The sequence below is a fragment of the Callithrix jacchus genome, chromosome 12, assembly GCF_049354715.1.
Source record: "Callithrix jacchus isolate 240 chromosome 12, calJac240_pri, whole genome shotgun sequence".
NCBI lineage: Eukaryota > Metazoa > Chordata > Mammalia > Primates > Cebidae > Callithrix > Callithrix jacchus.
The window spans coordinates 21,769,469-21,791,222 of NC_133513.1; the positions used below are offsets into that span (position 1 = coordinate 21,769,469).

At 44.5% G+C, this 21,754-nt stretch overlaps 1 protein-coding gene across 2 annotated transcripts in view; it reads right to left on the reverse strand.

Moving 5' to 3' along the window:
* PDILT (protein disulfide isomerase like, testis expressed) overlaps window positions 1-21,754 on the reverse strand; it is a 45,946-nt gene continuing 24,192 nt past the window's right edge. For both annotated transcript variants that reach the window (XM_078343931.1, XM_035267120.3), the window contains 9 exons: window positions 17,105-17,238; window positions 15,855-15,992; window positions 14,058-14,168; window positions 13,849-13,974; window positions 10,639-10,836; window positions 6,735-6,855; window positions 2,991-3,169; window positions 1,165-1,254; window positions 1-352 (listed from right to left, as the gene is read on the reverse strand). In XM_078343931.1, coding sequence (XP_078200057.1) covers window positions 104-352; window positions 1,165-1,254; window positions 2,991-3,169; window positions 6,735-6,855; window positions 10,639-10,836; window positions 13,849-13,974; window positions 14,058-14,168; window positions 15,855-15,992; window positions 17,105-17,238 — 1,346 coding nt within the window. In that variant the 3' untranslated portion in view covers window positions 1-103. The remainder of the gene's footprint in view (window positions 353-1,164; window positions 1,255-2,990; window positions 3,170-6,734; window positions 6,856-10,638; window positions 10,837-13,848; window positions 13,975-14,057; window positions 14,169-15,854; window positions 15,993-17,104; window positions 17,239-21,754) is intronic.

A 21,754-nucleotide genomic window follows, 5' to 3' on the forward strand; every position in this document is an offset into this window, starting at 1 on the left:
CAAGGACATTCAGAGGCTTTATTATCCAGCCCCCACCTATCCTTCCACAATGCTATATGCTTTCATTGGAATCAAAACTGGGCACCTTGTTTCCTTGGAGGAGCTAAAGTTCTTCCTTGACTTTTGGTTTCTTCTTTTGAGTTGGAGGTCCCTTTGGCTTAGCCGCCACCACCACCACCTCCTCAGGTGTTCTCTTCTTCCCAGCTGGCTCTTCCAGCTTGGACGCATGCTTGGTCACGTTCTCCAGGTCAGGCGACTGCTGTTCAGGTAACTCCTTCCTCATTGCAGGCACCTCCTTTTCCTCAGCTAGCACTTCCTCTTCTATCACTTCATTTTGCTCAACAGACAATAGCTATGAAAGAAAAGGTGGAAGGTAGAAGGGAGGGAGGGAAGAAAGGGAGAAAGAAATAAAGAGGCAAGATCATTGTGGTTGTAACAGTAAAGGCTACTTTTTCTGAAAGTGCCCAGAATCAGTCTTTGGCCTGTAGGGTTTTCACAGATGCTAAAGGTTCATTTGGTTTGGGTGATAAAGTGCCCAACCGTGGTTTCACCCTTCAGGTAAGAGAATCTTTAGGGAAACGAAAGGCTCTAAGTCTATAGATGTGGCTCCCGCACCACTAGCTCCAGGACTGGGCAGGTGACGAATCTTAGCTAATGAGATCCCTGTCCGGGACATTTTCTGGGACGTCTAAAAAGTAGATGCTTGCTTTCCATACTGGGCAGATGTTAGTTTGGAGCTGTGGTGTAATCTTTGAACCTTGTGGGGAAATGACTACTTGAGAATGAAACCTATAACACAGAGGAGAACAGAGATGGGAAGACAGAAAGCAGGTGTGGGTTCTGGATCCACTCGCGCCTGATGTTCTACCAGTTATATGGGATAAATTCCCATTGTCGCTTAAAGCCAGGAGTAGTGTCTGAAATTTGCAGCACAAAGTCCTGATTAATACAGACAGCACCATCCAGCAGAGGGCCTTGCTAAGGCATGGCTAGAGGAGAAGTGGGACTGTGGTCCCATACATCAGGAGAGTAATGCCGGAGGACAGAATCCAGTCACCATCTCCTGAGATTTTGGAACTCCAAGTACAGTCTTTTGTTGCCCTTTGAGTCTCTAGGGATTCTGTGTGGGGCAGAATAATCCAGGGTGTTTCTGTTGCCCCTTACCTCATCCTCATCCTCAATTCTGGTTTTGATGTGGCTTTCCAGGAAGTCAGAGAAGCCCTTCAGAGTATGTTCTCCCTTATACGGGACAGCCTAGGAAGAAAATGGAACAGGGTCGGGATGGGAGCCTCTTCCAGAGATGCTCAAGGATTGCTACCTAGGTAAACCCGGGGTCAAATTCCCAACAACCGGGTATGTTATACAGTTCTTTAACCTCTCTGAGCCTCCAGTGCCATGGTTCCAAGATAAGGATAATAAAAATCCTTCTATCATAGGGTTGCTATGGAGTGGATCAAAGCATGGGCTGTAAAGCCACACACGGAGGCCTTGAATTTTGGCTGCATTACTGCACTGTGGTCTGGTTACGGAATTTCTCTGACTCAGTTTTCCTAACTGTAATATGGAGATAAAGTAGTACCTACCTCCTAGGGTTGTTATAAGGAGTAAATGAGGTAGTATATGTGAAGTACTGAAAACAGTGCCTGGTTCGTGATGAGCACTCTATGTTTTCATATTACTATTATTATTACTGTTACCATAATAGTGACAATAATAACAAGAAGAATAGTTATTTTCAGAAGCATCTGGCATGTGGTCAGTGCTCAGTTATCACAAATTCCCTTTCCTCTTTAGGAAAGTTCAGAAGCTGCTTACTGCTCGTGGGTCATCTAAACTTCTTTTCGCATAATCCGAGATTATGATCTTACCCTCGTCCTCTCAGCCCCGCCTGTTGCTCACCTCCCCCACATGCATCCTCTGCAGTGCAGTCTGAACAAAGAGTGGGTCATGATGGCATCTTGTCACAGTGCTGGGGCCACCTGTTTGTTCAGACTGCACTTCCCACCTGTACTGCATGGCCACTCCTCTAACCTGATGTAAGTCCCCACCCCTCCCCGGAGTCCTGGGTCTGCATGGAGACCCGCAGCCATATCTGCCTTCCACAATCTTTTCCTCCCCCTCAGCTTCAATTACATTCATCCATACTCTTCTAAGGAGCAGGAACCTGGGCTCATATTGTTTTTGACTGATGCTCTTTCCCATACACGGACATGGCATGGAGAGTGGGTTCTGTCAACACTGGTTATGGTTAATGACTGTAATCCCAACATGGAAATGACGTTGTTCATCTCTAGCATGTATTTTTTCCTTCACCTGGTAATCCCCCACATCCAATATTCCCATGGAGATTCCTCCCATCTTTTTTTTTTTTTTGAGACGGAGTTTCGCTCTTGTTACCCAGGCCTCAGGCTGGAGTGCAATGGCGCGACCTCGGCTCACTGCAACCTCCGCCTCCTGGGTTCAGGCAATTCTCCTGCCTCAGCCTCCTGAGTAGCTTGGATTACAGGCACGCGCCACCATGCCCTGCTAATTTTTTGTATTTTTAGTAGAGACGGGGTTTCACCATGTTGACCAGGATGGTCTCGATCTCTTGACCTCGTGATCCACCAGCCTCGGCCTCCCAAAGTGCTGGGATTACAGGCGTGAGCCACCGCGCCCGGCCCGATTCCTCCCATCTTACGTCATATAGTTAGGGTAGAGCTCAACCCCAATACTAGTGGGAAGCATATAAACCAGGCATACCCATCAAAACACCCACATCCACTTGGCCACAGTGATTGGGTCAGGGATATGCAAGCTACATCCAATGATAGTGAGTCTCAGGGCTTTCGTGCAAACTACTGGAAATTATTCTTTGAGCTTGAATGTGAGAGGGCGAATAGTGGCGGCAGCTAAGAATAGAACTGGTTTGGTAGAAAGTGCAGCTAGAGGTAGGGAGAAGCTGAGTCCCTGATGACAACATAAGACTGCGCATCCCAAGAGCTCCTCACTTGTTGAGAGTTGGTGGGAAACAGCCTGTAGAATGGGTACCGGTCCAGGTACATCAGCTGAATGTCATTTGCTGTGATGTCGCTCTTGGCAATGATGACTGTGGAGTGGTTTTGATACTTTCTGCCCAGTTCCTCCAACAGCGGGAACAGCATCTTGCACTTTTTAGACCAGGGCGCATCTGGAAGAGAAGGACAGTGGTTCAGCCTCGCAATGGTGAAGACCCTGAAAGCTGGCGCCACCCCACACATGTGGTCCTGCTGTTTGGCCAATGGTACTCCCTCTTTGTTTTAATCATATATTAGGTTATTTGTACATTTACATTCAGCCATACTATGGCATAACATAATATGTATGGCATATATGTTATGGCATATATATTATGTTATGCCATAGTACGCGATTGTTACTTGATAGGCCAAGTACAGCAGCTCATGCCTGTAATCCCAGCACTTTGGGAGGCCAAGGCAGGTGGATCATGAGATCAGGAGTTTGAGACCAGCCTGATCGACATGGTGAAACCCTGTCTCTACTACAAATACAAAAATTAGCCAGGCGTGGTGGCATGTGCCTGTAATCCCAGTTACTCAGGAGGCCGGGGCAGGAGACTCACTTGAATCCGGGAGGCGGAGGTTGCAGTGAGCTAAGATCACGCCACTGTACTCTAGCCTGGGGACAGAGCGAGATTCCATCTCAAAAAAAAAAAAAAGTCTTAGCCCTCTTCCACCCAAATACTAACACTTTAGTGTGTTCATTTTTTTTTCTAATTTTTGTTTTCCTTTTAGAGGCAAGGACTTGCTATGTTGCCCAGGTAGAGCTCAAACTCAAACTCCTGGGTTCAAGCGATGCTCCCATGTCAGATTCCTGAATTGCTGCGACCACAGGCCTGTGCCACTGTGCCCAGTTTGCTTTCTCTCTCTCTCTTTTTTTTGAATTCCTTTCTTTTAACATAGTGTTCCACTCTAGTAGAAGAAGAAAGCCAACAACAATATTTATGCGAGATTACTTTTTACACTCTGCCAAAAAGTGTGCATGTGTGGGTGGGTGTGTGTTTGTGTGTGCATATGCGTTATAGCACAGGGATTTTCCACAATAGAGGTTAAGGTACTTGCCCAAAGTTATATAGTAATTGTACTTTTCAAACCAGAGTAATGAAGCAGAAGATGTGGGGATTAAAAAGAGGCTGCTTTGATGTGTGACCACTATACCACAGGTAGGAATTAATATGACATAACATAACATAACATTACATTAATACAGCATAACATGGATATAACATAGACATTATGTTGTGCCTTGTCATGTATATGTAATTACATGTCATGTAATTTTACCTGTATAATTCAGCAGAAGAGAACATCCTCAAGAAATGTAACAGGCATAACTACTCTTGGATAGGGGACACTGAACTTTCTTGTGGATAGTTCTTTGGTCTCTGAGTGTGGTCCAGGCTCCTGGCCCTCTGGAAACCAGAGAACAGCTCCAACCCAAGGGAGAGCAAACCTTACCTGCTTGTGCTTCTAATAGAGATCAAGGCTCAGTTTCTAGCTCTGTAAGAGAAGTGGCCTCAAAAGCCCCCAGACACACCACCTTTGGATGATCATCCCCCGTTTACAAGCCAAGTTTCTCCACGGCCATCCACCCTGCATGCAGCATCTCTGGCAGATCCCTAGCACTCAGTGGGTCCTAGTTCAGAACAGGAGGGGGCATAATGGCTGCAGCCCCAGGGGGTGAATCCCATGGTCCTACTTCCAAGAAAATGAAGCTGCTTTTGCCTTTTATCAGAATGAAATGGGCAGTCTCATAACTCTGGGTGTCATGAAAGTACAGAACAGCTGCATCTAACCTCTCATTTAAAGGCAGCGGATCTGGGTGATTCAGCCACAGACCTTAAGTGCCTCACTCTGTGAGTAACAGTCCATTTCAGAGTGATTGTAAAAGGCCTGTATGATGCAGTGTAACCCTTGTCTCACCCTCAAGGCGGTAATGGCATCAGAGCTTGTTTTAAACTTCTTGCCTTGCAACTTACTGTGTGACCTAGGGTAAGGCCATTAACGTCTCTGAGGTGGTGTTCCCTGATCTGTAACGTGGCGACAACCACCATAACTTCCTCACAAACTTGTTGTTACACAGCTCGTTAGAGCAGGTGTGTCAACAGCAAATTCGTGCCTGGCTCATTGTAAGTGTGCATTAAATGTTAAAATAAAAGAGATGTCTGAAGGAACTTCCGTATCACCTTTCTCTGTGTCTCAGGGTGGGAGAGAACGTCTCTGGCTTTGTCTGTTACACACAAATCAGAAACAGTGGGAAAAGGGCAAAAGTCCTTAGGTAAGCCCTAGAAGTAATTATAGCAATAGGAATGACAACAGCAATTGACATTTATCAAGTGCTCACAGTATGCCAGACATGGTGCTAAGTACTGTACATGAAGGACTGGGGCACATATACACCATGGAATATTATGCAGCAATCAGAAATGATGAGTTTGTGTCGTTTGTAAGGACATGGATGAATCTGGAGAACATCATCCTCAGCAAACTGACACAAGAACAGAAAATGAAACACCGCATATTCTCACTCATAGGCGGGTGATGAAAAATGAGAACACATGGACACAGGGAGGGGAGCACTACACACTGGGTCTATTGGGGGGAAAGGGGAGGGCCAGTGGGAGGGGGAGGTGGGGAGGGATAGCCTGGGGAGAAATGCCAAACGTGGGTGAAGGGGAAAAGGAAAGCAAAGCACACTGCCATGTGTGTACCTACGCAACTGTCTTGCATGCTCTGCTCATGTACCCCAAAACCTAAAATCCAATAAAAAATTAAAAAAAAAAAAAGAAAGACTGGGGTCCCTACCTCATAGGGGCCATTTGATAAGTCATCTAAAGTCAGAAGCAAAGAAATCCTGTTCAGCTAGAAGTGATTATAATAATAGAAATACAAAAATACTACTGAAAATACAAAAAATTAGCTGGGCATGGTGGCGCGTGCCTGTAATCCCAGCTACTCAGGAGGCTGAGGCAGGAGAATTGCCTGAACCCAGGAGGTGGAGGTTGCGGTGAGCCGAGATCATGCCATTGCACTCCAGCCTGGGTAACAAGAGCGAAACTCCGTCTCAATTAAAAAATATATATATTATCAAGTGCTCACAATATACCAGACACTGTGCTAAGTACTGTACATGAAGGATTGGGGTCCCTACCTCATAGGGGCCATTTGATAAGTCATCTAAAGCCAGAGACAAAGAACTCCTGTTCAGCAGTTAAGAGTATGGGTGCTAGAATCAGAATCGTTTAAATCCCAGTGATGGCACTTACTGGATAAAGGAAAAATTTCTTCACCTCCTAGAGACTCTAGTCATCTGCAGAGTCAGAGCAATAACAGTAGCTACTTTCAAAAGGATGTGGTAAGGATTAAATGGGGTAATGTATGCAATGGCTTAAAATGAAGCCCAGCACACTACAGCACCCAATCAAGCTTTGTCAGCCATGGGCACTCTTGCTTTTACAAATGGCGGCAGGCCTGGGTTATGTGGAAGGCATTGCATACATTCTAAGAATTAGATTTTTGGGGACAGAGTTTCATTGTTCCTGATAGCATCTTGAGCCCATCTCTCTGGGTATCTGAAGACCATCCTTGGCATGGTGCATTGACGGGTCTTGGAGATTTCAGGGTCCAAGAATTCAGGAGAAACACTGGAAACAATGTTGGCACCCATTGCCTCCCAGCTGCTCTCGAGGTACTCACAGAACATCACAAACACATCCTTTTCTTTGTCAAAGACGACTGTGTTGAAGTTCTTCCCCACGAGCTGTTTAACCAGTCCCTGGTCCCAATCTTTTGGAATCTCTTCACTGGATTGATGTTTCTAGGAAGCATATTTGAGAGGCTTAAGAATCTTCAAAAGGGATTCAAAGTTGTAAGGCTCCCCACCCTGATTAGAAACAACTAAAGATTTTCTTGCGTTTTTTTTTTTCCACAAAAGCCTTAGGAAAGATTTTAAAATACTGAGCTGGATCATAAGCTTGATGTCAACCCTGGATGCTTCAGGGCAAACTGGGATCAGAGGACTAAGGAGCAGACAGAGCTTCAAACTGGGATGGATTATCAGATTTCATAAAAAGAAGCTCTAAACTGCGTATGGTGGCTCATGCCTATATCCCAGCATTTTGGGAGGCTGGCGCAGGCGGATCACGAGGTCGGGAGTTTGAAACTAGCCTGGCCAACTTGGTGAAACTCCATCTCTGCCAATTAAAAAAAAAAAAAAAACAAGAATTAGTGGGGTGTGATGGCATGTGCCTGTAATCCCAGCTACTCGGGAAGTTGAGGCAAGAGAATTGTTTGAACTTGGGAGGTGGAGGTTGCAGTGAGCCAAGATTGTGCTACGGCACTCCAGCCTGGTTGACAAAGCAAGACTCTAGCACAAAAACAAAATTAGTTGTCCTCAGGTATGCTAAGAATCAAGACCAAGACCATTTACACGATGTATAAAACCTTGATCACACTCTGACTGGTTCCTGCAATAAAGAAAGTCTTTTCTTTTTTTTCCTCAGCCATGTTGGTCTTCAGCTTATCCAAATGGCCAACGTTCCTCCAGCTCAGGCCTTTGTTAATGCCATTCCCTCTGCCTGGCAGGCCTCCCCCACTCCTGATTCCTACCCTCCCTTCTTCACCTGGGTAACTCAAAATGTATGCTTCAAAATGACCCAAGGGAGGACTTCCTTGATGCGCCTCTGGTCTAGATGAGGACTTGCTGCCATAAATTCTTAGAATACTCGGCACTTTTTCTGTATCACTTACGCACTTTTGCTCTTTATATTTATTTTTCTGATCATTTGATTAATGTGTCTCTACCGCACTAGACAGAAGTTCGTAAGAGATTTTTCTTTCCTCACTATTGAGTATCCACTGCCTGGTACATAGTAGATCCTCAATAAATGTTTTGCAAATGAATGAATAAAAAATGAGCTCAGCTTTTTCCTCTCTTTGAAGTAAGGGTTGGAAATCTCAAAACATATTTTTTATCTACAACCTTTGCCTCCTGAATGGCTACTGAATCCACATCCTTTCCTCCATCTGCGCTGTTGCTGACCAAATCCAGGTAGCCTCTATCTCTCATGTCAATTTCCAGAAGAGACTCCAGATGTTCTCCCTATGTCTCCTTCCAATCCTCCCACACCTTTATTGTCTACAAGCAGGGCTCTGTTTCCACTATGCAAATCTAGCTTCTCATTGCTCTTAGGAAACTAGATTCTTAATATGCTTATGAGGCCCTTGCTGTGCAGCCTCTGTCTGGCTCACAGTCCCTTCTCCCGCAGTGTCCTCCCTCACAGCCCCCCCTCCAGCCTCTGGAAAGAACTTAAAGGTATTTTCAATGGGAGTAGAAATGGGGCAACCCTGGGGCATGGAAGATAGAAAATGGTGACAATTGTGGGGAATTGGGAATGGGTTGGATCAGGTAGATGTCATAGATCTCATAGAGGAGCCACTTCTGCTCTAACAGCACAAGAAGATGTGTTGGCTTTTGAGAGGGAGACCTCAGATCTAAATGCAAGGAAGAGGGGATGGGTAGTATTCCAGGTAGGATTTTAGATGTGGTGATGGAAAGCGAGGAGGCCCCAATGTGAAGACATCTATTTTCTTAGTGATCTAGTGGTAGAGAACTCAGCTGAGAGTGACTGGGAATGGGGTACGAGGATAGAGAGACTCTGAGATTTAAAAATGAACACGCTAACAGAAATTTCCATATGGATGCCAGGACATTTCTCAGAGTCCACGGGAGGTTGGTTTGCAACTCTATGAAGCCAGCCAGTGTCACGGTGATATTGGTCTGGAAGCAGGGAAGTGAAGGGAGTTCAGCTAGAGTTGGAACTTTGCCTGGTGAGTACTATGGGGTGTAGAGGAGGTGGAAGATGGAGGGGATAAAGGAGTTAAAAGAATCATCATTAGAGCAATGAATGATATAATGCAAGTTCACAGAGTGAGCACTAAAGAGAAATGGGATCAGGGGACTAAGGAGCAGACAAAGCTTTGAACTGGGATGGAGTCTCAGATTTTACAAAAAGAAGCTTTAAACCGGGCACAGTGGCTCAGGCCTGTATCCCAGCACTTTGGGAGGCCGAGGCAGGTGAATCATGAGGTCAAGAGGTTGGAGGCAGGTGAATCACAAGGTCAGGAGGTTGGAGGCAATGAGAATGGTGAGGAATCGGAGCCGTGTGTGTCCTGGAGGGGAAAGTCAGGCATTGAGAGGTGCTGCAATCTCCAGATTGTGGCCATGAGAATGGGGAGCTGACATGGCATGGACACACCAACTACTGGAGAAGAGAGATGAGTGTTATGGACACTGACATCTCTGGAAATGATGGCAGAGTTGGGACTTGGAGAAAGGCTGCCATCAGGAGCTTAAGTCCTCAGAGAGTGAAGGGAGGTAGTCAAATGACAGCAACGAGGTGGGGGAAGCACAGGGTCTAAAGCGAAAGAGCATGGGATCCAAGGCATTGGGGGTTTCTGAAGGTGGAAGAAGGAGAAATGGGTTGGAAGTGGCAAGAAGGACAGCAGCCTCACCGCTTGGCCCCATGAAAATGCTGTACACACAAGACAGGTTCCGCAGAGAAAGGCTGCAGGGGCAACTGTGTCTCTAGGGGAATGAACAGAAGGCAGTAGAAGACTCATAGTTAAGCCGACCATCATTTGGGTTTGTCTGCAGAGTCTCAATGTACTTCTGTTGTTCCATAATTTTTTTTTTTTTTTTTTGAGACAGGGTCTTCCTCTGTGGCCCAGGCTGGAGTACAGTGGTGTGATCATAGCTCACTGCAGCCTTGATCTCCTGGGCTCAAGCAATTCTCCTGCCTCAGCCTCCCAAGTAGCTGAGACTACAGATGCATACCACCATGCCTGGCTAATTTTTAAATTTTTTCTTGAGATGGGAACTTGCTATGTTGGCCAGATTGGTCTCGAACTCCTGGACTCAAGCGATTCTCTTACTTCGGCCTTGCAAAGTGCTGGGATTATAGGCATGAACCACCACACCCAGCCCATTCTAGAATATATATTTTTAAATTCCTCCTTTACTCCCATTATGTCCCAATTTGGAAAATAAATAATGTGGTTACCTGACTCCACAGAGTAGCTGTGGAGACACAGACAGTGGGTGACGATGTGTTCCATGTGTTTCTGCGGCCTTTCCTCCCTGTCAGTGAAATAGACTAGCCCCCTTCTAGCCACATCCAACCAAAAGGTTCTTAAAGCTTTTTAGGCCAAATCCTGATTGCCCTGTGGCTTCATCCCCCTTCTCCTCCTCAAAGCAATCATCTACCCTTGGACCAAGTAGATCTTTCACATTGGAGCTAATATGAGAAGAAAAGTCTCCTTTGAGATGGCAAGTTAAACCTACCGAGTGCCTTGCAAATTCCTGCAAAGGAAATGCCTCCACTTTACAACTGAGAATGAGTGGAGGAATTAAAGGCTTAGGTTAGGTCAGAAGTTGGATAGATTTGAGGTGGGGAGATGAGGGATTTCCCCACATCGAGCCACAAAGTTGATCTTTATTCTGCCTCCACATACAGGTGAGGAGAATTATCAAAGCCACCGAAATTACAAGAAGGAGATGATTTTGAGGTTCTGGATATACCTTGTCCCAGAACAAACCTACCTTGGCATTTTTACTCAGGAAGCTGTGACCAAATTTCTTGAGGTTTTCATAGGTTATCTCATCTGAAGGCATTTTGTACCTGGCATCAGAGCTCAAATTTAGGATTTGGACAGAGGGGATATCAACCTCTGTGACCCGGAAGTACTCGAAGACACGTCCGTTTCTGGGTTCATCTGCATCCACAAGGATGAAAAGGATCTGGCAAAGTAAACGAAACCCTTACCTCTCTGTATCCTTTGCCAATGGAGAAAAACTGTTGGAATGCTGTGGACTAAGGGTATGCACATGGTAGGGTCTGTGGAGCACCTCTGCAAAACACAGCAAAGGCAGGTGCAGCTCTGCACCAAACGCACAGGAGGCAGCAGCCTCCTTGTGCTGTGCTCCATCCACACAACTTCAGGAAGTCAGAAAGCCCTGGGCTTTCATTTTCCTTCAAACTGTTTCATCAGTTTCCCTATCTGTAAAATGATTATAATAGTGCCTATCTTCTAGGGTTGCTGTGAGAATTAAACAGGACAATGTATGGAAAGGCTTAGTTCAGGGACTGGCAGGTAGAAGGTGTTTAATATGTGACAATTATTATTCAAAATTATTCTATCAAGAAAATGTATGACTTCATTCACTCATTCATCAACAAACATTCATGGAGTGCCTAGTATGTGTGAACTTTTGCTAAGCATTGAGGACACAACCCTGCCCGAAGCAGACAAAATCCCTGCCCTCAGGGAGCTTATGTTCTAGTGGAGAAGATAGACAACTAAAGAATGAATGAACTCATAAAATCAAACAGCAACGAGAGCCTATTAGACAATAAAACAGGGCAATGTGATAGAAAGTAACTGCCCAGATGGGGTAAGGTAGGGGCTCTGGATTAGGTAGGGTGGTCAGGAGGAGAACCTGAGGAGGTCATATTTCAGCTGGGACGCAGTTGATAGTAACAAGTCACAGAACAGTATTCTGGGTGGTGGAAACTGCCAGTGCAAAGGCCTGGGGACAAAACAAATACCCGAGTGTTCTGGGAATAGAAAAGAGAGGTCAGTGTGGCTTTGTCAGAGGCATTTGAACCAGAGCAACTCCATCTTAAATAGAGGCTGGGTAAAATGAGGCTGAGACCTACAGGGCTGCTTTCCCAGACGGTTTAGGCATTCTTAGTCATGGAATGAGATAGGAGGTAGGTACAAGATACAGGTCATAAAGACATTGCTGACAAAACAGGTTGCAGGGAAGAAGCCGGCCAAAACCCACCAAAACAAAGATGGCCATGAGAGTGACCTCTGGTCATCCTCACTGCTACACTCCCACCAGCACCATGACAGTTCACAAATGCCATGGCAATGTCAGGAAGTTACCCCATATGGTCTAAAAAGGGGAACCATGAAAAATCCACTTCTTGTTTAGCATAAAAATGACAACCAGCACCCCTCGGGGCTGCTCTGTCTAGGGAATAGCCGTTCTTTATTCCTTTACTTTCCTAATAAACTTGCTTTCACTTTACAGACTGGCCCTGAATTCTTTCTTGCACAAGATCCCAGAACCCTCTCTTAGGGTCTGGATCAAGACCCCTCTCCAGTAACAGATTCAGCACCATGAAGGAGAGAGATGAAGGAGACACGGTCAGAGACTGCTGAAGACGAGGTCCAGTAAAGAGCTTGGGTTGAGTCTGAACATAACAGAGGGCCACCGAAGGATGGTAAGCTAGAAAGTGACATGATAATAATGTTTAGAAGGTCATTCTGGCTGCAGAGAAAAAGCAAAAGTGGAAGCAAGGAGATGAGTTAGAGGCCACCACAGCCACCTAGAGTCAGATACTTTCAGGTCATTCATTCATCAGATTAAAGTCCCCACTGTGTGCTACTCTTTTAGGTGCCAGAGAAATTGAAAAACAAAGCAAACATATTAAAACCATCCTCGCGTACTTTCAACAAATATTTGCTACCTTCCATTGACACTGGAGCACAGAGGTGAACAAGATAAGAGGTGCGATCTGTTGAAACAGTACTAATTCAACTGTTTATTGTTGGCTGGGAAATGGATCACAATCAATAAAAGGCATTCTGGAAACTCACTAGGGTGACTGCAGCTTAGAACTTCATCTTCTGATATAAGCCAAAGTAAATTCCAGGAAGATTGAGTTAAAAAAAAATAGAAGAAAACAGTGGCTAAGCATTGACTGCTATAAAATAGGAGAAATAGAGAGAAAGCAATCAGGTTGCAGCCAATTTAACTACATCCAAAATCTTAGCGTAAAATTGGAAGAAAGAGTCCAAGAAATATATTTAACAAGAGGAATTATTTCTGTGATTCAAACCATCTTCTTTGAAAATGACGTGGTGGGATGTAGCATGAACATTACATATGCTATCCTCCAGTGGCTTTCTTTACTTTAGGTAACAAAGTTTTTAATTGTTTTATTTAATTTCAGAATAATTTTTTTTCAAAAGAGAAAGAAACTGCCACGATTATACTTCCTATAAAGAGGAATAGAAAAATAAATCAAATAGCTTCGATAGTTCAGGTGTTACTAACTACATTAAATACAGGAATAGCGCTTAGGGGCAACATTTGTTTCTAATGGGGTGATGGTAATAAGAAGCACCATTGATTGTAAAGCTCATTGCTTTACATATACATTTTCTAATTCTTACACAACTGTCCATCTCATACATGATACATCAGCATGGAGTTAGGAAACTCAACTAAGACAGTGTAGTTTGCCAGAGAAAGAGAATTTGAACTTGGGTCTGTACAATGTTAAAGCCCAGAATCTTAGCAATTACTTGCCAGACAATGTGTGCTGCTTCCCGCCTTCAGGCTTTCACGTTCCCTGACCTCAGACAGTAGTGGCCTTTCCTCCTCCCATTTCCGGGCCAAATGATCCTACTCTTAAGATACAGAGTCCACTTAGTGGTCCATTAGAAAAGCAGGCAAACCTTCATGTTCTCAGAGTAGACTTATTATACAGACAAGCGAGGGAGGGTAGATTTGGCATGGAAGAGACACTGGGCAGGAAAAATGGAGGAGGCATATTTCAAATTAAATAGTAAATAATATGTGGCATTGACATGCAAATCCGAAAACTGGCAGGCAATTGCACATGCCAATCTTTCCTGATTCAATTTATAATAGGCAGGGCAGGCAAATGGGCTCAGGGTCTGCAGGTCTCAGATCCTCATCCAGGAGTCCCAAAGAGCAATGGCGCACTCTACCAACCTTGTTTTGGAATTCCTTTGATGCCAGCCTGTAATGCTGAATTATGATACCATACGACTCAGAGCTTTTCGAGACAAAGAGCAGCATGTGATTCATGATGTGCAACTCGTAAATCAGATCCTTGTTCTGAAATGACCAGGAAAATATGTCATTCTAAGCACACACGGTGGTCCCAGCTCCCCTTCTTCCGGGGACCCTTTATCACTGACCTCACTATTGTATTCGAAAACAAAATCTGTAAGGTGCTGTTTTATGACACGGTTGAGTTCCTGTTGGTTGGTACTGTCATTAATAAGCTCTTGGCGGTTCACAATTTTTCCCTTGGACAAAGAGAGAAACACATTGGAGGACAGTAGCTTTCATGATATAGGCACTTAATAAATATAAATAGCACAATTTTCCCCTTCGGTAAAAGGACAGCACTGAGGAATAGTGGTAGGTGTAGTCTGCAATCTAGGTAGTTAATAACTAGGAGAGGCTGGCCAGATTAATCTGTGGGTGGAATCTGGGTAACTGACAGCCATGAAAATATCAGATCTCTGGCAAGCCACAAAGAGTTTAATTGACTTAACAGCCCCAGCCATTGACATGCTCTGTAATCCATCAAATGTTAAAATATCTGTGCCACGGCTGAGCAGTTTCTCACATACTACTCCCAACCGATGACTGATGTCTCAGGCATATTAAGACAAGCCCGTTCCTGGGAGATTCAGAACTTCCCTGATAGGTGTTAAATCAAGTTTAGCCTAAAGCTTCCTCCTTATATCTTTTAAATTCGGCCTAAACGTTTCTCTGTATATAGTGAACTATAAGCTAAATGGAGGTGTAAATAGACCGTCATAGCCTCCACTTGTGCCAGTCACTGAGTTGTGGCCAATCAAAGGTGGCCAACTGTTCAATCCATGTTAAAAAAAGGCAAACACTGAGCTGTAACCAATCTGTTTCTGAACCTCACTTCTCTTTTCTGTACATCACTTTGTTTTTTCTGTTCATAAATCTTTTTCCACCATGTGGCTTTGCTAGAGTCTGTCTGAGCCTATCCTGGCTTGGGAGGCTGCCTGATTCATGAATTGTTCTTTGCTCAATTAAACTCTTCAGTTTAACCTGTCTAAAGTTTTCTTTTATCTTATTTATTTATTTGTTTATTTATTTGAGACAAGGTCTTGTTCTGTTGCTCAGGCTGCAGTGCAGTGGTGTGATCAGCTTACTGCAGCCTCAACCTCCCAGATTCAATCAATCCTCCTGCCTCAGCCTGCTGAGTAGCTAGGACTACAAGCACTTGCCACTATGCCTGATTAACCTTCTTTTCTTTTTTGCAAAGATGTAGTCTCACTATGCTGCCTAGGTTGGTCTTGAATCCTTGGCCTAAGGCTTCTTGTCTTTTTTCATACGCTTTATCTATGATGGTATCAATATGAATAGGTTAAAGGAATATTTTGGTCATAAAATCATTCGGGTTGTGGTGATGGACTGCATATGAGAGGTGAAGGAGAGGGAAGTGTTAGAATGTTGTCTGAGTTTTCTGGCTTGTTTAACTGAATGGGAGAGGTGGTTGCATCATTCCTTGAGCAAGAGAGAAAACACTGGGAGAGGACCTGGGGAGGAGATTATGACTTTGGGCTTAGCCATGTTGAGACATCTGGTGTTGCACATAAAAGTCTGCAGATTAGAGAAGTCTCATGGGAGATGGATACTTACAAGTCATGTGTGTATAGCCATAGATGGTAACTGCCGATAAAGGGTGGAAGGGGGAGCACGGCGTAGAAAAGAAAAAAGGCATAGGATTGAGCCTTGATGAATTTCATTTACTGGTCAAATAAAGGTAAGAAGCTTAAAACAGCTGGAAAGGCTGGAGCAACACTGGGAGACTGTGACTTCACAGAAGTCAACTAGTCCAGTGCCACTGAGCTCACAAGTGGCAGAACCGGAATTTGTACCCAAAGCTCAAACAATTCCACCACTTTAAACTAGAGATCCCCTCACTAGCAATAGCACCAAAGCCCTACCTTTTTGAATACCAGGACGCTGTCAAGGGTGACGTGGAAACGCCCAATGGCATTGCCAATTGTTATCACTCCAAAGGTCAGCTCCGGAAAGTCTTTGATCACATCGTAGAACAACTCTGCTACTTCTTCCTCTAAATCCTGTTTGGGAAAGAATGTTTGGTAAGGCTTTGGTAGAAATCAAGGTGCCTTGTTCACATAAGGGAAAGATGGCAGTGGTGGCTGATTCGTCTCTTCATCTCTTCACTTTTTTAAGTTCTGGGGTTTTGCTGGATGACCCAAATCCTCTTTCATGAGTATTTCATACTAAGAATGCTTCTCTGGCTACGACTAAAGCCAAATAGGGAAGTCCTCGATATCAGTGGAGATAATTGATCAATGTAACCTTTTCTAATTACCAGAGTAAAGGCTGCTCTAGCTCAGGGATTGAAACGTTGAACATTTGTCCCTTAGTTGCATTCAGAAGAGGCAATTGATTAAACCACATGTAAGACAAAACATAAACTTAATATCAAGAATTTCAGCCTTCATTCTTTAGCTTGAAAGAAAAGGCCAAACACCTCTCAACGAAGTGACAAGGGGTGAGGAAGAGAGGCAGATAGTCTCCCTGTGTTAAATATAATGCCCCAATTCTGCCTTCCATTGGGAGAAGGGGAGGAGTCACCGGTTTATAGCAAATGAATTAAGACACACAAGAAACTCATTCTCCAAAAGCAAAAGCAATTTGCAAGTTATTCATAAATATTAAAAAATCCATAATAAGGCTACAATGAGACAATTCATAATTATATCTAAGTTACTTATGTTCTTCCCCAAACATCTTCTTTTACTGCACCTATAAGTGTTGGTGTATATTCGAATGGGTGCATGTTAATCCTGTGCTATTGGTTTTAATATATGAGGATGCTTGGAAAGAGGTTGGGAAGAGAAACTGGCCTGGCCCAAGCATGGCTGGTGGCCTTTACATTCATAGATAACAATGGGTCTGAAACCAGAAACTAAGACATCCTTTTGTTCAGTGATGTTCTAAACGGGCCCCCAAAAAGATTAGCCGCACTGTGAAAACCCACTAAATACAGATGCCAATCTTCTCTCTTATCTCTTCATTCCTGTTCATTTGAACACTTGGAGCTTCCCCTAAAAACCAGCTCATTAGATGGAGAAAATATAGAAGAGTCCCTTTACTCTACCCACTCCCAGACACAGCACTTCTCACCAGTTGAAAGCCTCCTCCCACTTCTCGGTCCCAGTACCTGGAAGAAGCCAACGATGATCAAGGGCCTGGCTGTCACAAACTCCGCCACCTGCTGGCTGCTGTTGAACAAAAATGCTTTCTGGCTAATTTGTCGTCTCAACCAGACGACTAAGGCAGTAGATTCAACCACTCCTGGAGAAAGACACAGTCAAACGGATATCAGAGAAGTTTCCTCTTGAAAGCAAGAAGCTAGTCTTTCTCAGATTTAATGTGTAGAAGCATCTTGTCTCAGGCCCCCACCCCTTGAAGGCCAAGGTCAGTTCCTCCATTTCTCTCTTCCCCAAGCTCCAAGCACGAACATTAACAACAGCAGCTAAATGTTACTGAGCACTTACCAAGGACCAGACACTGTGTTGAGTGGTTTACATGTATTAAATCTTCACAATATTCCTGTGAAATAGATACTTTAATTCTCCCCATTTTGCAGATGAGGAAACCAAGGTTCAGCTGCCAACAGGCACCCAACTAGCAAACCTGAAGATCAAATTTAGGAGCAAGCATTTCCAGACTTCTTTTCTTATGCACTCTCCAAGGTGACAGGAAGATTGATTTACTTTTAAAAATCTCAATAAAATATAACCAGAAAGACTACCTAGCTCTGTAACCTTGGGAAAACTCTATTATCTTTCTGCATCTCTCATTCCTCAGCTGAGATCCAAATGCCCTCTAAGTCATCCACTCCGGACTTCCATTTCTCAGCTATCGTATGGGTGTTTTCAGGCACACAAAAGTCTTAGCTTCTAAAATTAAGACACATATATCATATCTGGGAAGACAAATTGGTAAGCCAGAGGGTACAGCAGGCTATACACAGATGAACATGTGTTTCCTAGGATTATCAATTTCACATGATGAAAAATAATGTAAAATATTACATATTTGTATCTGCTATAGAACATTAAAATTGAACATTTCACATGAGTTTACTAGCTAAGGATGGTGTCTCATGCCTATTACCCAGCACTTTGGGAAACCGAGGCAGGAGGATTGCTTGAGGCCAGGAGTTTGGGATCAATCTGGGCAACACAGTGAGACACTCATCTCTACAAAAAAAACAAAAGAAAATTAGTGAGGCATGGTAGCATGTGACTGTAGTGCTGATTACTTGGGAGGCTGAGGCAGAAGGATTGCTTGAACCCAGGAGTTCAAGGCTGCAGTGAGCCGTAATCAGCCTGAGAGACAGAGTGAGACCTTGTCTCTAAAATAAATAAATAAATAAATATGAGATAAAGCAGTATTCATCGTGAGTAGCTTTGAACCACGTCCGCAGACTTTTATTCATTTACTCACTCATGTATTTCTTCCCTCATTTACTTACTTGGTAAATATATATTGAGTTTGCTATTAAGTTCTGTGCTCAGTCTTAGAGATATAAGGGTGAGCAGAAACAAACACATTACCACTCTTCCACAGCTCTCATCCTGTTGAGGAAGACAGCAATCAAATAAATACACAAACAAATGCCTAATTACACCCAAAGGAAATGTTAGAAAGTAAAGTTCGGCGAGTTTGTAGCAAAGATGCCTGATCTAGACTGTGAAGTCAAGGAAGACTTCCTGGAGGAAACTGTGGATGAGCTGTAAACTAGAGTATGCGCTGGAGTTAACGAGGAGGCATGAAGGAGAGGGAAAGTCTTCTAGGAGGAGCAAACAGGGTGTACAAAGTCCTGCAGCAAGACAAATTGCTACGTGAGGCTCGAGGAATGCACCCTGAGCTGCAAAAAACACTCCCTCCTGCTTTATTTCATGAGAACATGAAGGCTTTTCAAACACTTATAATGAAGCATATTTACATGCAGAAAGGTGCACACATGATCATGATTAGATGGATTTTTACAAAACGAATACTCCTGTGTAGCTACAACCCAAATCAAGAACTAGAAAATCACCAGATCCTCAGCAGTCCCTGTGTCCACTCCCAGCCTCCACTCCCCTCTGTCCAAAAGTAAGCACCACCTTAACTTCTTCTTCTTTTTCTTTTATTTTACTTTAAGTTCTGAGACACATGTGTAGAAAGTGCAGGTTGTTACACAGGTATACACGTGCCATGGTGGTTTGCTGCACCCATCAACCTGTTAACCGGGCTTTAAGTCTCACCTGCATTAGGCATTTGTCCTAATGCTCTACCTCCCCTTGCTCCCCACCCCCCAGGTGGCCCCAGTGTGTGATGTTCCCCTCCCTGTGTCCATGTGTTCTCATTGTTCAACTCCCATTTATGAGTGAAAACATGCGGGGTTTGGTTTTCTGTTCCTGTGTTAGTTTGCTGAGGATGATGACTTCCAGCTTCATCCATGTCCCTGCACAGGACATGATCTCATTCCTTTCTATGGCTGTGTAGTATTACATCATTACCCTAACTTCTAACAGCATATGCTAGTCTGCCTGTTTCTGAACTCCATATAAATGTTCTTGGCTCTGGTTGGTGAGATTCAGCCACAGTTTTTCATGTACTTGAAGATTCATTTCCACTGCTGTGAATATTCCACAATTTATTTGTCCATTCTCTGCTGACGAGCATTAAGTTACTCTCAGTTTGCAGCCTTTTTTTTTGAGACAGTTTCTTCTGTCACCCAGGCTAGAGTGCAGTGGTGGTCATGGCTTACTGAAGCCTTGATCTGCCGGGCTCAAGCCATCCTCCCACCTCGGGCCTCTGAGTTGCTGGAACTACAGACATGCACCACCACTGCTGGCTATTTTTTTTTTTTTTTGAGACGAAGTCTCGCTCTGTTGCCCAGGCTGGAGTGCAATGGCACAATCTTGGCTCACTGCACTCTGCCTCCCAGGTTTCAGTGATTCTCCTGCCTCAGTCTCCAGTAGCTGGGACTACAGGCACATACCACCACGCCTGGATAATTTTTTAGTATTAGTAGAGACAGGGTTTCACCATGTTGGCCAGGCTGGTCTCTAACTCCAGGTGATCCTCCCGCCTCGTCCTCCCAAAGTGCTGGGATTGCAGGTGTGAGCCACCACACCTGGCCCACACTTGCCTAATTTTTAAGCAATTTTTAGTAGATAGGAGGTTTTGCTATGTTGCCCAGGCCAGTCTCGAACTCCTGGGCTCAAGCAAATCTCCCTCTTTAGCCTCCCAAAGTGCTAGGATTCCAGGCAAGTCACCATGTCCGACTGGGGCTATTCAGAATGAATTCTCATGAATGTCTCTGGGCCGCATTGTATGCACTTCGGTTGGGTGTATAGCCATGAGGAGAATTCCTGGTCATAGCAGGTGCCATGTTTAACTTTAGTAGATACAGTTAAGGTCATTTAAAAAGCCACAGTTAGTCAAGCCTGTGGAAGTTCATGTGAGGTTGATATGGTGGCTTCAAAAAAAAGAGGGAGGCCAAGCGCAGTGGCTTACCCCTATAATCCCAGCACTTTGGGACGATGAAGTGAACGGATCACCTGAGGTCGGGAGTTCCAGACCAGCTTGGCCAACATGGTGCAACCCTGTCTCTACTAAAAGTACAAAAATTAGCTGGGCATGGTGGTGCGCACCTGTAATCCCAGCTACTCAGGAGGCTGAGGCAGGAGAATCGCTTGAACCCAGGAGGCGGAGGTTGCAGTGAGCTGAGATTACACCATTGCACTCCAGCCTGGGCAACAAGAGCAAGACTCCGTCTCAAAAAAAGAGAGAGAGGAGAGGAAGAGGAGGCATCATAGCACCCTCAGACCTCGGCACCCCACCTCTGCTGTAATTCCCCCCTGAGATACCAGCCTCATAACTGAATTTCTTTACACTGTTTCCGGCCACCTTTAGGTCAAAATAAGGCGCACATGGAAACAAATGGCTTCTCTTATATGCACCTGTGTGGCAAAAGTGTATTGTAAGTAATCTGAAAGGAACGGATTTACAAAATCTGAAAATATCCAAAAAGGAGGAAAAAAAACCCTGCCAAATTAATTAGATTTCCTGTCATGAGAACCATTGCTCTGAAGTCACTTTATGCCACTCTCTGCCCTGTCCATACTCCAATGGTAAGATTTTTCCACCACAGCACTGGCTCTGGCCTCGGCTGCTCCCTCCAGCTGGGCTGCCCTTACCCAGCTCTTCAAGGGCAGTGCCTTCTTCTGCTCATTCAATTTTCAGTTGGTTCTTCTCTTAGCCAATCACTCTCTGTCTTATGACCTGTTCTGTTTTCTTAATTGAGTTTATCCATCCCTGATATTATTATGGTGATTTTTTGCCAGCTTGTTCATTGTGAGCTCCCAGTAAGTGCCCGTAATGACTGGCACATAGTAGGTGCTTAAGAAATCTTTCTGGAATGAATGAATGGGGTGAATGAATTATCAGGGAAGCTGGCTTAAGGAAACTTGATCTTGGGCCATCTTCTTGGGGATGTGTGAGCTCCATGTGCCTCTTTGGCCCCTGTGGGACTGAGGTAGCTATGAACTCTGCAAATTGTTGATTCCTTTGTGCCTGCAGATCAGGTACTGCCCCTGTCGGGGTCCTCCTTTGTGCTTGACTCTGAGCCAGAGGACATGGTGGCAACTGAGGTGTGAATGCATTGTCAATGATTGACTAGGGCTGGCACTGGGCTGCATATTTACAGGCACAAGCTGCTGTGGCCGCACCATTAATAAAGGCCTACAGGCAACCCGAGTCTCCCTCCTTCCAGGTAGGTGGCCATGGCCAAGTCTCCCGCCATCAATCC